Source organism: Canis lupus, chromosome 1 (genome assembly GCF_011100685.1).
Source record: "Canis lupus familiaris isolate Mischka breed German Shepherd chromosome 1, alternate assembly UU_Cfam_GSD_1.0, whole genome shotgun sequence".
NCBI classification, from domain to species: domain Eukaryota; kingdom Metazoa; phylum Chordata; class Mammalia; order Carnivora; family Canidae; genus Canis; species Canis lupus.
The window spans coordinates 106,716,904-106,732,428 of NC_049222.1; the positions used below are offsets into that span (position 1 = coordinate 106,716,904).

Sequence of the window (15,525 nt, forward strand, 5' to 3'; positions counted from 1 at the left end):
GTCTGACTGGGTTTGTCGTCCTGGTGTGAAGCTGAATCCAGAGCCCTCCAGGGTGAAGGTAAGGATCATGCACAGCGGCCTCAGGGAAACTACCATCTCTGCCTGGGCCATTCCAGCATGCTGAGAAGGCTGGGCTCCTACTTGGGCCGCTCACAACTAGAACTTTTGGGTCTGAATGATGCCCCTCCACCCAGAAGTGCGTGGAGGCGTTCTGAGGCCCTGTGATCACTCCATACCTGCAGGGGCAATGATGGGCAGGGCCCTATGAATTACTGAGTCCCTGCCCCCTACCCAGAGATGCTATCAAGGAGGGAAGTTGCAAGCCTTTCTAAGCTATTAAGACGGCTGCTGGCCCCAGTCCAACCCCACCCCAGCCATTTCCACCACCCATTCCAAGGAGCCTTGCACCTTACTCTGTCCAGAAGGATATTTGGGGTCCTGGTGGTTAGGAGTAGCTATTGGCTATAAGCCCCCACCTCACCTCTGACCACCTCTCAACTGTTCCATCTAATAGGTACCTGCTGCACTCCAGGCTCCTCACTGATAGAACAGTGTGTCCACACAGACCCAATGACAGGTATGACCCTTGGTGCCATGCTTTGGGATGTGGCCAGGGACAGGGCTGGTACCCCAGATTTGGCCTCAGTGCCTGCTGGCTTTATTAGTAGGTGTGTAATAGCTTTTCTTAATCTTGAGCACTGTCCTACTCTGTGCTTGGGATGATAGGAACCCTGTCTGTACTGTCTGACCAGTAGGGCAGCCACCAGCCACGTGTAGCCAGTCTGAATTGTGGCCAGTGCAGCTGAGACCTGAATTTTCCATGTTATTCAAATAGCCACATGGCAGCCAGTGGGTATTGCAGCAGATAGCACCCAAGTGAGTCCAAACCCATAATGGCCTGTGCTGCACTGAGCAGCCCTGAGCCCCACCTGCTCTGCTGGCTTCCAGGAGATTAACAGCCAGGGTTGCTGGGTCTGATGAATTAGTCCTGGCTCTGCCAAATGAGGGAAGCATAGAGGTGGGTCACTTGAGTCATGGCCTCCACCTTGCCTGTGGCTCTGGGCCCTGCTCTTGTGAGCTCTCACTCTACAAGGCTTGCCTGACCTGTCCCCTGCTCCCAGAGGATGGACAGCAAGGTGCCACCAGTCCCTACAGCATTGAGGGCTAGCAAGGGTCACCGCAGTCCTGCTGTCCTGACTCTCAGGCCGGGTCACCATAGAGTGTGCCCCACAGGGGCTAACTGAGGAGGTGTACGCATCACATGTGCTGACATACTGTGCACTCCTCTGCATGGATAAAAGTGTGTGAGTACAGACACCCAAACACATCAGACACACCTTCACTTACCAATAGGGACTGCACTCCTACCCCATGCACGTGTGTGCATGGAAATGGGTCACATGGATGTGTGCGTATGTGTGCAAATGTATAGGTGCAGCCACCCTGCATGTACCCATATATCAATGCAGAAACGTTCACACGTGTCTGTACAAATGTAAACACATGGGCCACATGTGCAAAGTGCCCTTAATGCAGGCCTACACACGTGTGTGCACACAACTTGCCACTTCCAGGCCAGGGAATCCTCCCCTCATTTCCCACAGAAATGGGCGCACACAGTAAGTCTCGGAAGCCAAAGCAGCAGGTGAGCAGACGTGTTGGAATGCAATGCCAGCTGTGGGAGAGGGGGTGCCTGGTTTCCCAGCTCACACGGGGCCCCCCAAGGCCCGCAGGCAGCTGGGTCTCCAGGCCAGCAGGCCCAGCACCATGCTGAGTGCTGCCAGCACTGCCACTGCCCCAGCCAGCAGGGGCACCACAGTGGCTGTGGGGAGAACATGGGAGTGTGAGTCTTGGGACTGGGGTCCCCCCACGCTCCCATCCCAACGCCAATGGCCGTCACCTGCAGGGGTGGCAGGCTCATGGGAGCCATGGCAGGGGACCCCATGAGCCGGAGGCCGGGCCGGGGCGGTGAGCTGGCGGAAGCGGCCTAGTGGGCAGGCGCCTGGGCACCCGGGAAGGCTGAGGGGCAGGGGCAGGCCGGTGGAGTCGTTTCGGTAGAAAAGAGAGATGGTGATATTCCTGGAGGGAGACAGGAGGTGGTAACACCCAGGCCCCTCCTTACCTTCCCCACCACTGATATAAACCTGAAAGAGTAGCCAAACGGAGACACTGGGCTCCTGCCTCCTCACCTGTCAACTTCCTGCCATCCTGCACAACTCCCCCTCCACCTGGGACCGGATCTCTCTTCTTGAGACGGTTCTGTCCTGCCCATTCCCAGGCGCCACACCCTCCTTACCCTGCATCTTCGTCCGGGTCCCCAAGGCGCCTCCGGAATTCAAAGCCGAGGCAGGCAGCATACGGTGGGGTGTGCCCGTCATAGAGACCCAGGGCTCCCTGGAGGGCCAGCAGAGTGCTGTCGTGCTGCAAGTGGATCCCAGGGCTGAGACAGGGCTCCTCTCTGATGTCTCCTCTCTCCTGATCTCTAGACTTGTGCATCCAGCTGCCTCCCAGATGTCCCCCAGATCTCTTAGGACCAACCCACCTCCCAAATCGACTCACCCTGGAGGCAGTCCGTCCCACCAGTTACAGGGAATCATTTAATGAACATTGGTCAGATAGATGCAAAAATGTGATGGGGCAGCTTGATTAAACAGCTTGTCCTTCCAGAAGAGCTAAATTATCTTACAACCCCATCACTTCCCTCCTTTCAGACTGTGTACCTCTAGTGTATGGTCTGAGAGTATGGTTTGGAGATATCAGTTACCCAAGGCAGTGGGCTGAAGTTCCATTGAGACCACCCCACCAGCTCTTCCTCACCCACATTGCTATCTGCCATCCCCCTCATCCCTGTGCCCAGAGGCACTGCCTCCCTTCCCAAAGACTCACAGCTGAGTACATAACCATCTTGAGGGGCAGTGCCAGGCGCTGGACCCGAGAGAAGTTGGCAAGAATGGCATCCAGCAGGATCCCTGAGAGGGCAAGAACAGAGTGCTGAAAATCCCGTAGCGGAAGGCGCTTTGGCCTCCCAACCTCCCAGCCCCACATCTCACCCCCTGTCAGCTGGGCCTTCTCAGCTGCTCGGGGTGGACCCACATGGGCCCCAATATCCAAAGCTGAGATCTGGGCTAGGGTCCGGAGGACATTCGGGGAGGCCCAGGATGGGAGGGGAAGACCATGGGCTTGCTGGAGAGAGACAGAGAAGACAAAGTGACCAGGACATCCCGAGCTCCCCTCACACACCCCGGGCCTGCGCTGTCCGCCTTAGCTGCAGTCCTCTCTCCTACCCTTCCCCCGAATCCCTCATGTGCTCGGTCTGGAAGCACCGAGCTTAGGAAGTTATGGCCAATAGCAATCATTAATTAACAATAATGATCATCACCCCACAGCCCAGGAGCCTTCACGCACGGAGCCAGAGGTGTTTCAAGCTTCAGATGCTTTGGAATCTAGAAGGGCCCCATGGTGGCAACACCATCTCCCTCAGAACACATCCAAGCGGGGGCTGGGCAGCCCCCTTAATTGCACACCTTGCTATTCCCACTGTGCAAGTAGGGTAATTTTTACAGAATGGGGTAAGCAAACACTATCTGAAGAGCATCATGCCCATTCACGTCAGCTCCTGCTGCTCAAATTTTGGTTCTGGGAGCTTCCCCCCAAGAGACCAGGAGCCTCAAGCCTCCCTGCAGGCCTCACTGTGTGCCGGGCACTATCCTAAGCATAGCCTGTGGGTTGACCTGTTGTGATCCTCACAGAAGCCCCAAGGGGTGCTGATAAGGGTGTTGTCATCTCCACTGTGCAGATGGGCAAACAGGCACCAAGGTTTAAGTACTCGCTTGAGGGAACGCAGGTAGTGAGCAGCAAAGCTGGGATTTGAATCTCAGTGCCCTTAATCATTGGGCTGGGGGGTGGGGCGGTGGGCTCACCTGGCACATCAGCGTGTCCAGAACCTTCCACGCCCTGCGGAGTGGCTCTCCGACCAATGACAGCCCCGTGTAGTTCTCAAGGTGAGTCAGGAAGTCCTGCGTGCACCGGGCTAGATGAGTCCACCGGGACTCCTCGCCCATCCCTGTCGCACCCCCCATGCCCATGCACCCACTCACCCCACACCCTTCCCTACCCCAGCCTGCCCCATGGCCCGCTCACTGTCCAGCCCTCCAGGGCAGTCTGGTACTCCGTAGCTTCCGTGGCCTCTCTCAGCAGCTCATGGTATCGAGGACAGCTGCGTGTGGGGAACCTCAGCAGCTGGGGAAAACTGAGGCTCAGAGGGGACAGCATGACTGGGACCCCACAGTCACAGCACATGGGGAGATGGGGCTCTGAAGCCCTCCTTGTCCAGATCTCTCTCTTCAAAGTACATGGTACCCCCCCCAACCTGGCTGTACAGCATGGGGATGGTGGCTCACCCTGCCCAGATAGCTCTGCGCGGGGAGGTTCTCATTTGCTCTCAGTCATTGGCTTCCCCCACCTCGGGGGCTCTGTCCCCCTCAAGCCTCCCACCCCCTGCACCTGTCCAGCCCCCTGACCTTGTCCTCAGTCACCGGCACCGTGTGCACAGGGATGGGCCTCCAAGCAGCCTCTGGGCGCCCTGGGGCAGCCTCGGGAAATAGCCCCGCCAGGTTGGCCTGAGCGCTCTCCAGCGTGCGGTCAAAGTCGGTGCTGCGAACATACACCTGAGGTGGCGGGGAGAAGGCAGGCAAGGGGACTCGTGTTGGGTCGGAGGTTGGTCAGCTGCAGCAGCAAACCAAAAGCTTCGGGTTCAGTTCAGGGTCAAAGGTTGGGTGCTGGGAGTCAAAGCTCAGGGTGAGCTGGAGTGTCTGGTCTTCTGTAGTGGAAGGTGGGATCAGGCGTCAGAGGTCAATTTCAGGAGCCGTCGGGTTGGAGGTCAGAAGTTGGGCAGACATGGGGTTCAAAGGGATCAGTTGCATCGATGAAAGAAAGGAAGATCAGAGTTGCTAGTGACCAGAATTTGGGGTTCAAGTTTAGAAGGACAAAGTGGGCCCAGGGGTCAGTGCCTGTCTCTCAGGGGTCAGGCGTCAGGAGGAACAATCCTAATCAAGGGATATCCAAAGACAGAGGAGGACACAGGAAAGAGAACTCAGATTTGATGGAAAATAGAGATAAAAGATTAGAGCTAAGGAGGGCAAATTAAACCGACAAGGGTCAAAGTCCCAGCCAGGCAAGTTTTGGAGTTAGAAACCAGAGGTGAGAGGGGCTGGTTGGAGTTGGTGGGAGTCAGAAGACAGAGGTGGAGGCCAGAAAGTAAAGTCAGAGTTGATAGAGGCCTGAGGTCAGAGGTGAAGCTTGATGACTCCTATTTAGATGGGGTCAGAGGTCAGCGTAAATTAGTTGATGGTTTGGAGGTCAGAGATCAGATATGGGGTGCAAGTCAGGTTGTTGGAGTTCGAAGGCCAGAGGTAGAAGCCCACGGTGAGTGTTGGGGGCAGTGGAAGTCAGAGGTGAGAGGTCAGGAGGCCAGGAGGGTCCTCGTTGGCAGTACCTCCTCCCGCCGATACTCCGGGCTCAGAAAGGCCTCGTAGCGGCTCCTCAGGAAGCGTCCCAGCTCCAGCTGCTGGCGGACCCCCTCCTGAGGATGGAGCGAGCCTCAGCGGACCCCCTCCCCACCCTCCTACTCCTCACCCACACCCCTAGCTTCTCACCGTAGTCAGCTGGCCCAGGCCTCTCGGCCACAGAGCAGTGATGGCCTCCTTGTGTGGGTCGGTGGGGTAGGAAGCCAGCGGGGCCCGGTCGCCGTGGCGGAACACCTGAGGACAGGGCCAGGTCAGGGCCGGCCTGGGGGAGCTGAGGGGCCAGGCCGGGGCAGGGGACACCTCACCACAGCCACAAACACCAGGGGTCCTTCTGTCAGGGCTTGGGGCGGCGGTGGCAGCAGCAGGAGCAGGAGCAGGAGAGGTCCAACGGGGAGGCCCCAAAACCCTGGCCTGGCCATCTCCAAACAGCCCAGACGCTGAGCTCAGCCCACTGTCTATGCCGCAGCCCCACCTGCTCATTACCCCTGCCTCAGCACCCCCCGAAAAGCAGGTCCCGGCATGCCTCCCCCCAGGAGCCAGGGTGGCCTCCTGGGATCCAGCTCCCCCCAGGGCCTTTGACAGCCTCGGATTAGCCAGTGGATTAACGTGTTTCATCCTCACTCTACCTCTGCCAGAGGTTGATATGGTTATCACCATCCCCATCATGCAGATGGGGAAACCGAGGCACAGGGGGGTTAAGTAATTTGCCGGAGGGAGCATAATAAGCAGAGGGTGGCAAAGCTGGATTTGAACCAGGGGCCCTTAACCTGGGTGCAAAAGGAGACCAAGACCAACACACATACCCAGACCCACATTCCAGACACATTCTCTGCTTTCTCCTCCCTCCCCTCAGCCCAAGTTCTGTTTTTTCCTATTCTCACCCCTTCAATGTCGGAGCTCTTTGAAGCTCCCTTGGGCCTCTGAGAGATGTCACCTTTCCCCAGTGTCACCCACAACTGGCCCAAGCCAGCATGGCCCAGCAGTGGAACGCCCAGATCCTGGATTTGGATTTGGATAGGCTGGATTCCAATCCTTTTTTTTTTTTTTTTTTTTAATTTATGATAGTCATCACAGAGAGAGAGAGAGAGAGAGAGGCAGAGACACAGGCAGAGGGAGAAGCAGGCTCCATGCACCAGGAGCCCGACGTGGGACTCGATCCCGGGTCTCCAGGATCGCACCCTGGGCCAAAGGCAGGCGCCAAACCGCTGCGCCACCCAGGGATCCCTGGATTCCAATCCTAGCTTCACTGTTTATAAGCTGTGCAACTTTGGGCAAGTCACTGCACCTCTCTGTGCCTCCTCATTCATAAAATTCATAAAACAGGAACAAGTGCAATCTGTACGTCAGAGTTGCTTTGAGGATTAGTGAGTTCCAAGCGCAGTGTCACCCCGTCCGATCTCAGCTGGGAACACGTGTTCATACAGCAACTCAGCATTTTAGCCATTCTGCGCATGTCCATGAGTGACAGAGAGGGCAATCAGTATGCATTTGGGGATACCAAAGTATTTAGCAAGTAGGCAAATTTGCAAAAATGGAATGAGGGCATTGGTGATGACATGGGGTTTGAGACAAGAGCCACTCATTATTTCCCTCCCAGTTTTGGTGGGTGGCAACTTTGGGAGTGGCTAGCTAGCTAGCTAAGTGGCCTTGGCTTAGGGTCCTCACCAGATCATAGTCTGTGGGCTGGGGCTACAGTCATTTGAAAATTTCTTTAACTTTTTTTTTAAAGATTTTATTTATTTATTCATGAGAGACACACAGAGAGAGGCAGAGACAAAGGCAGAGAGAGAAGCAGGCTCCCTTCAAGGAGCCCGATGCGGGAGTCGAACTCCGGACCCCGGGTTCACGACCTGAGCCAAAGGCAGACACTCAACCACTGAGCCACCCAGATGACCCTCATTTGAGTACTTGAGTGAGGCTGGAAGAGCTGCTTCTAAGCTCATCAGCGTGGCTGCTGGCCAGGGGCCTCAGCTCCCCACCTCCTGGCCCGCGCTGGCTTCTTCCACAGGGACAGCAGTGTCTTTTGTAGCCACGCCCCCAGAAGTCCCCAACACTATTTCCAGCCTAAACTGCTTCGTTTTCACAGAGCAGTTCTGTCCAATGAGGGAGTGAGTGGCCTACAGGGGCATCGATCACCAAAAAGTGAGAATCACAGCATGGCTGTCTCAGACAGTGTCCCATCCATGGCAGTGGCAGTGTGCTTTAAACAAATAAAGATGCCTCTTCAGGGGCACCGCAGCATGGCTCACTGGCATGCTCACTCTCCTCAGCCTGCTTCCTGAGTCTCCCCAAACTCATAACCCCCAAGGTGATGGTATTGGGAGGTGGGGCCTTGGGAGGTGATTAGGTAGTGAGGGAGGAGCCCCCAGGAATGGGATCAGGCCTGTCTTCAGCTGGGTCTTTGCTCCCTGCCCTCTGGATAAGGACTGGGCCCAGCAGGAACTCTGAGGATGATTTGCCTAAGGTTACTCCAGTCACAGGTGCCCTAGTTGGGATGCAAAACCGTCCAGCAGGACGTCCCTGCGCTGCACCAGGCTGCGCCCGGGCTCCCATCTCTGGTCATCTCTCTGAGAGCAGAAACCTGAAGGCAGAGCGTCACCTCATCCGACCTCATCAGGGAATCCGTGTGCAACCAGCAGCTCAACATTTTAGCCGTTCTGTGCATATCCAGGAGTGACCGCGAGAGGGCACCGAGTATGCACTTTGGGGATGACATAATTTAGCGAGTAAGCGAATTCACAAACATGGAATCTGTGGGTCATGACATTTGATGGTACTTGGTTTTTCTCCCCTTATATTTCCGAGAAGTTGGTTCTAAAGGCCTAATGGACAGAGAGTTAGATGTCTGTGATACTAGTGGGAGGACTGTTGAAGTCTCCGGCGCTGTCCCTAGGTCTGTGCCCCACAGGTGGGGAAGTTGGCACCACCACCGCTGCCACTGCCCCCACCCCCAGAACTGGTGACGAGACTCTGGAATGCCCAGTCCAACTGCTGCTTCTCTCAACTTTGTGTCTGGCAGACGGTGAGGAAGGAAATTTGGCCTGGGCCACCTGCAGGCTTCCAGCCTCCCCCCTGCTCCAGTACACTGACACTCAGAGCTGACTCAATGCCTCCCCTGTTCACACCCTCCCATGCCTCCCCAGCCCCCTGGGGTGGGTAGGTGGGGGACAAACTCCTCAGTGTAGCAATGGAGGTGTGGATTCTCCAATCTCAAATGTTCCAATCTCAAGTTCAGATACTGCATGTAACATTCTGCACCCCCAGTGTCCCCTCTACCCAGAATGCCCTTCTCTGGTCACCACGGCCACCATTCTGGTCTCCCAAGCAACCCCTCTTAGGTTCTGGTGGCTGATCTGGCCTCACTGGCTCAGAATCCAGGAAGGGAAGAGGAAGGTCAAGCAAACACAGAGCTCAAGACCATGACCATGAACTTTCAGGAAGTGAGGAGGGGGCAGTCTGGCAGGGGGAGGGAGGCTGGGAAGGAGGGGAGGGAGGGAGTGGGCTCTGACCTCTGACTGCTCCCCACAGAATGTAACCCTGGCCATAGCTGTATTCACCATCCTTGCCTCCATCTACTTCTTCAACAAGGTGAGTAGGAAGAGGGTGGGGGATGGCCTGAATCTGTCTCTTTGGCCCTCACTGTATCTAGTTAGCCTCTCCTCCTTCCCCAAGCCTCTGTGTATCTCTGTGTCTTCCTCCCTTAGGCTCAGCAATGAGAAGACAAACACAGGACACCTAACCCAAGAGCATTCTGCCCTGGATCATGACTCTGGCCTCTGAGACCAAATAAATGGACTGAATCAGCACATCTCGTTCCATCCCTGGCTGGTGCACAGGATCCCCAGCTCTGTTTGAGGGACAGATCTCTGAGTCTGAGGAAGGAAAGGCCAGGAGTCCAGTCTCCTGGGTGTGAGGAAGGAGGGGGCTAGAGCCCTGGACTCTCTGGTTTGAGACCAGGAGCCCAGAATCTGAGCTGGGTTTTGAGGGATGAGTAAGAGTCTTTCAGGAGCAGTTGGAGAAGAGGAAGGACATTTGAATTTTGGGTGCAAAAGCACAGAGAGGGGAGAGGGGGAGAGCTGGGCTGATTCATTTGGTATCAACGCAGACTGCTGTGTACTTCAGATATATTCCATCTCTCTGAACCCTGGCTTTCTTCTCAGTCAGGCAAAGGTGAAAATCTTTGTCCAGTGGGCGCAGGGGGTCACAACCAGAAAAACTCAAGATCAAAGACATGAATGGGATTTGTCACCTGCAAAAAGTTTGTAGTTATCATCTTCATTGTTATATTGTACTAACACATCTTCCTCTTTTGTTAGAAAACTCCTATTCAATACCCACTTGTCAATGGCCCTTCCTATGGAAGGGTCTAGACCTCCAAACAGTCTGTTACCAGCTCCCTCACTAACCTCCTCCTCCCCACTCCCTGCCTTCATCCCCAGTAGACGGAGCGCCCTGGGTGACAGCCTGGCCTTTGGTTGAGCTTCCTCCACCTTCTCATCTGATAAACCATTTCATTTCCAGTCAACAGCTGAAAAGGCAGCTCCTGAATAGGGTGACTGAACATCTTGGGTTTCTCAGGAACGGCCTGCCACATTTCAGTTAGGAACGGGTTTATAGCCTCACTACAATTCTGCGAACACTTTGGGCCGGTTGTCGCAGCGTATTTGGTAGTAGCACCCTCTTTCATTCTCAGAAGCGGCCTGATTTAGAGGCTGGTCGAACGTGCGGGAGGCCCTGGTTGCAGAACCACGAGCAACCACACAGGGGCGGTGTGCGACCATTTTCCCAGCCAGAAGTTATTCGGCCGAGCTGTTGGGGGGAACTTGGCTTCCGTAAACCAGAATTCCGCACCTTCCTTCCCCGACCCAGGGTTTCTCTCTCCCCGGACCTTCGCCTTGCTGCCTGTCCCTCTCCTTCAGCTCTCACAGAGGTCCTTGTACATCCAGAGCTGACTCTGTCCCTCCCTGCTCGCAGCCTTCCCGTGGCACCCCCGGGTCCCACCACCGCCCCAAGAGTCCCAGCCCTTCAGCCTGACCTTGGAGACTGTGTGTGCCCTGACTCCCTCTCATCTTTTTTCTTTTCTTTTCCTTTTTTTTTTCTTTTTTACATCTCACCTACATCCTACCACCTCCACCCAACCACCAGTATTTGCTTAACCACATATATCTCAGAGATAGTAAACAAATGCCATTCCCCAGTGCCTTTGCACATACGTGCTGTGCTATACTCCCTGCCTGGAGTGCCCTTTCCAGCGTCTACTCTGTGTCAACTCCCTAAAATCCCTCCGGCTCCAAGTGTGGCTGCCCACTCTCCTGGTTTTTCGCGGCTCTGACTGAGAGCTTGAAGATGGGGTGCACAGAATAGGATCTGACTCCCAAGGGACCCCAGCTTGAGTCTTGGCTGTTAATGCTTGTAAAACAGCCAAATACAGACAAAGAAGTCTGTTTTTGTGTGTGCCTTCTCCTGCCCCAGAGTTTCCAGCCATTTAGTGCTGTGGTTCTTGGTCTCCCAGGAGCTATTAAGGTTGCATTTCCACAACCACAGCCACTTCAGATGGATGGGGCTCAGCCCTCTGCCTGTGGGGGATCCCTGGGGAGCTTTTGAAAGTTCCTGAGCCCAGCTCCTCCCTGGACCACTTAAACCACAACGCCTGGGGATGGGGCCTGGACATCGATTGGATTTTAAAAGCTCCCCCGGAGATTCTAATGTGCAGCAGGGTCAGAGGCATCTATGTAATGGGTTTTCTGAAGATGGAAAGGATAGATTCCCCGCCCCGAATCTTGGAGCTGAGTGCATTTCTGAGGCAGCTCCGTGGATCCATCCAAAGATTCAGAACGTGGAGTAAAAATTAATCTTTGGCTTAGAAACATTTGGGAGCTTGAAGACCAAAGAAAAGCAAACAAAGTAGTTTCTTCCCCAAGATGGGGGCATTGGAAAGGTGGTTGGGAGGCACATTTCCCAGGGTGGCAAGAGAAGATGGGCGTGAATGATAGTTGGTACCCCATGAGCCAGAAAAGCGGGGGGCCCAGGGTGTCCTAGTCTGTGCCCCCAGAGCCCCGCATCCAGGAATCACTCCGACCTGGGATAATCAGGTCACTCTCATTCCAAATTCCTCGGCTGTGTCCACAGTCCTACCGTTACATTGCAGGTGCACGGCCCTGTCTGCATGTCTGTCTCCCGGTCCATCCGTCCATCTGTCTCCTCGAGCGCTGTCCTTCAGGCCTCGAGGCCAGTGCTATTTCCGTCTTTCACTAGAACTCTTCGTGTTCCTGTCTCTCACTGGGTCTTTGTCTCCATATCTTTTTCTGTCTCCTCTTCCACTTGATCCCTCCCGGCAGCCTGACCTGCCTCTCACCTCCCCTCCCTGCCTTGGCTGCCATCTGCCAGCCCGCGTCTTTGCAGTCAAGTTTACACCTGCACATATCCCCTCCCCTCCCCCATCCACCTCTTCTATCTCACCCTGTCTCTCAGGATCTTGTGTCTCCCCACCCCCACCCCTGTCCCTCTCTCTACACCTCCCTCTCTCTGCCTCCCCATTCTGCTATCCATCTCTGGCTGAATCCTCACGCCTCATATTCTCCCAAGTTTGAGGATTTGGGACCTCCCCCCCCTTCCGCCCTCCCCCATGCTGTCTCCAAACCCCCCCCTCTGGGATTTCTCTTCTGGTCCTCCCAGGAAGGCTGGACCTCTCACCTGTGTCCTTCTCAGACTCTCACCCTCGGCAGAAGCAGAGGGCCTGGCCACAGCCACACCTTTACCATGTCCAGCCTGGGCTTCTGCATCCCCACCAGCTCCAGCCGAAGCAGCAGGTGGAAGGGGTACCAGCATGGAAATGACAGTCCCCATGGCCCACAGCACCCCTGGCAGCTGGGGCCTTCCCGTCAGTCTTGCTGGCTGTAGCCTGGCCCTCATCGGGCTGCAAAAGGTGCTCGGCACCCCCAGTGGCACCCCAAAGCCGGACACCCTATTTGTTACAGCAGCCATCAGAAGAGAATACACCCATTTTATAGACCAGCAAATGGAGGTGCTCTGAAGGTCATGCAATTTGAAGGTCAATACGTTTGCCTCTGGAAGGACAAGGGTAGGGAGTTGAGGGCAGGTAGCAGGAAGAGGGGAGTCTGGAGCCAGGATGGCCACAGGAGAGGCCCGGAGGGTGTAGCCAGGCTGGGAGAAACAGGGTGTGTGGGGTTCGCGTTGGTGTAAAGGGGAGAGAGTGGGAACCATGCTCTGCCAGAGCAGGAGGAGGGGAGGGGAGGGACGGTGTCCTGGATTAGAGCCCACTACCAGCCTCTCCCTCCTTTCACTCTCCTCCATCTCTACGGCCTGGCCCCTACTCAGGGCTTCTCTCCCCCACGACCCCCACCCCTACCTTCTCCTGGCCTATCTCCATCCCCCGGGGGACCCCAGAGGGACTTCTGTACATACAGTGTTGACTCCACCTCTCCTCTGCTCAGACACCTCCCACGGCTCCCCAGTGCCCAGAGCCTGGCCTTCCATGAGGCCCATCAAAGCCCTCAACTCCATGGTTCAAGCCCCCTCCCCCTTACACCTGGCTCCTGCTCTGACACAGCCGCAGCCTACTCGATAGCTCACTGACTATATCCGTCTCTGTGGCCAGCCTGCAGCCTCTTTGAGATCAGGGTACTGGTCTGACTCCTCCGGGGTCCCCAGTGTCACCCACCACAGGAGGAGGCACGTGGGAGGCCCCCATTTTCGAAGAAATGAATCATTAACACTGAGTAAGCCCAGGTCTGGGTCAGTGTGAGACCCAGAGGGTGGGGATGGCACATCGTTCATTTCAGGCCACATCTCAGGAGCGGGTCACAGAAGCAAATGAAACAGAGGAGTAAGGCTGTCACACCATCCCCTCTTCATCTGATTCCACATGGACAAGAATGGGAACCAGGAGACCCATAGCACAGCCGGCCGTGCGCATCGGGAAGGGAGTGGGCTCTGGACTGCCACCGTCCTGGACCCTGACATCCTGACCCAGAGTGGGACCCCCGGCAATTCAGTCTCTACCCGGCGCGGGGATGCGTGAGGATTAGGAAGCATTCGGTGCTCAGACAACAGGAACAGAACCTACGCCTTTGCAGCCACGGAAGGAGGGCTCCTGGTGGGAAGGGAGAGGTGTCAGGTGTCAGGGGGTGAGGAGTCTCATGACAGCTATTTCCCCACATTTGATGACAGTCTGTCTGTCTCCCACGGCTGGGAACATCTCAAACCAGGCCAGATTGGGGGCGCCGCCTCCCCTCGCTCTTTGCTGAGAGAAACAGAGGTAGTGATTACGAGCGAGTAATTGCCTCCTTCCTGCCTGGGAGGTAAATATGTTTGCGTTCAGGACTGTCTCCCCCAGGCTACCGGCTCCGCGAGGGCAGAGGCTCTGCGCTGGTCAGGCACGGGGATTCCAGGGGATGGCAGAGGTTGGTGCCGCGGCTCAGCCAATACTTGAAGGGACAGAGTATTGTGAGGAGACTGGAGGCTCTGAAGGGTGGGGGATGTTTGGCCCCGTCCCCCCCACCGCCACCCGCCCGGGTTGTCGGCCCCACCCCTTGAAACGTAAGCTCCTCTCCCAGAATATCAGCCCCTCCCCCTGGGGTGTCAGCCCCTCCCACTGGGACATCCACTCCTTCCCCAGAATGTCAGCCCCTCCCCTTGGGGTGTCAGTTCCTCCTCCCCCCTCCAGATGTCAGCCAGCCCCTCTCCCTGAAACATTGGCTCCTCCCCCAGAATGTTAGGCCCTCCCCCTGGGATGTTACTTCTTCCCCCCAGAAAATCACCTCTTACCCTGGGCTGTTGACACCTCCTAGAATATCAGCCCCTCTTCCTGGGATGTCAATCCCTCCCCCTGGGACGTCAATCCCTCCCCCTGGGGCGTCAATCCCTCCCCCTGAGATGTCAGCACCAGCACCTCCCCCTGGGACATCTACTCCTTCTCCAGCACGTCAGCCCTTCCCCTTGGGACATAACCCCTCCCCCAGAATGTCAGCCCCTCCCCCCTGGGATGTTAGCTCCTCCCCCAGAATGTGAGCCTCTACCACAGGGATGTCAGCTCCCTCTTTTGGAATGTTAGCCCCTCCCCGTCAAATATCGGCCACTCTCTTTGAATGTCCCTTTCCGAGTTGGGATCATTGTCTCCTTCACTATCTCTAGAGCCTAGAACCATGCCGTTCAGTTCCCTGACATTCAATAATCATGACTGAATGGATTCATGGGGTCAGCCTTTTCAAGCTTACTGTGTGATCATTGGTAAATGGCTTAACCTCTCTGACTCTTCAGTTTCCTCATCTGTAGAATGAGCATAATCTTTCTGGTAGGGTCGAGATGCCGATTTGGGGTATCCATGTGTTTACAAAGCTCTGGACAGGACCTGGTGCACAGGACCCAATCAATGCCTGTAAAGTGCCCTCATTTCATGAATGAAGGTACGAATCGCCTCCTTGGGTTCACACAGAAATTTTATTAGAGGCACCTGGGTGGCTCAGTTGGTTGAATGTCTGCCTTTGGCTCAGATTGTGATGCCAGGGTCCTGGGATTGAGCCCTGTGTGGGGTCTGCTTCTCCCTCTCTTCCCTGCTTGTGCTTTCCTATCTCTGTCGCTCAAATAAATACATAAAATATTTTTTAAAAGGGAGAAATTTTATTAAAAAGAGACTTTCAGTCCCTAAAATCCAAGGCTCAGGGCATTCTCCACAAGCCTCTCTCACAGAGGCTGCCCAAGGAAGTGCTGATTCCTTCCTTTGGCCACGCCAAGAAGCTGTACTCCCTCTGGGTTTAAAATCCACTTCACCAACCACGTGGGCAGGGATCTTCTCAACCAAAGACCACGATCTCCCTGAGGAGAATCTTCTGGCTGGCTCTAAAACCAGTCTCCTGAAAGACTACTTAACCTAACCTCATTCATTAGAAAATCAATACAAATTTAAAAGTTCATGGGATGGCTGGGTGGCTCAGCTGGTTAAGCGGCTGCCTTAAGCTCAGGTCATGATACGGAGGTCCTG

The 15,525-nt window shown here is 55.6% G+C and overlaps 2 protein-coding genes across 2 annotated transcripts; one reads left to right on the forward strand and one right to left on the reverse strand.

The window, feature by feature from the left end:
- Nucleotides 1–1,706: 1,706 nt before the first annotated feature.
- Nucleotides 1,707–5,944, reverse strand: ACP4 (acid phosphatase 4). The gene is made up of 11 exons (XM_038525642.1): nucleotides 5,831–5,944; nucleotides 5,655–5,759; nucleotides 5,495–5,581; nucleotides 4,521–4,667; nucleotides 4,141–4,239; nucleotides 3,921–4,016; nucleotides 3,051–3,183; nucleotides 2,887–2,969; nucleotides 2,297–2,421; nucleotides 1,901–2,079; nucleotides 1,707–1,822 (listed from the first exon to the last, which is right to left on the reverse strand). Exons 1-11 carry the CDS (start codon nucleotides 5,942–5,944, stop codon nucleotides 1,707–1,709), a joined length of 1,284 nt encoding a protein of 427 aa, XP_038381570.1.
- A 2,956-nt stretch (nucleotides 5,945–8,900) lies between these two features.
- Nucleotides 8,901–9,330, forward strand: LOC102154339 (uncharacterized). The gene is made up of 3 exons (NM_001384865.1): nucleotides 8,901–8,965; nucleotides 9,054–9,113; nucleotides 9,230–9,330. The coding sequence occupies exons 1-3, from the start codon at nucleotides 8,951–8,953 to the stop codon at nucleotides 9,239–9,241; spliced, it is 87 nt and encodes a 28-aa protein (NP_001371794.1). The 5' UTR covers nucleotides 8,901–8,950; the 3' UTR covers nucleotides 9,242–9,330.
- The last annotated feature ends 6,195 nt before the right edge of the window (nucleotides 9,331–15,525 follow it).

Excerpts from the sequence above, each read along its gene's own strand:
- ACP4 (XM_038525642.1), bottom strand. The coding sequence starts at position 5,944 with ATGGCCAGGCCAGGGTTTTGGGGCCTCCCCGTTGGACCTCTCCTGCTC. Across the intron at positions 4,017-4,140 it reads CTGCCCTGGAGGGCTGGACA|GACTTCCTGACTCACCTTGA; the intron begins GTGAGCGGGCCA and ends CGGTGCACGCAG. Across the intron at positions 2,080-2,296 it reads GACCCGGACGAAGATGCAGG|GAATATCACCATCTCTCTTT; the intron begins GTAAGGAGGGTG and ends GTCTCCCTCCAG.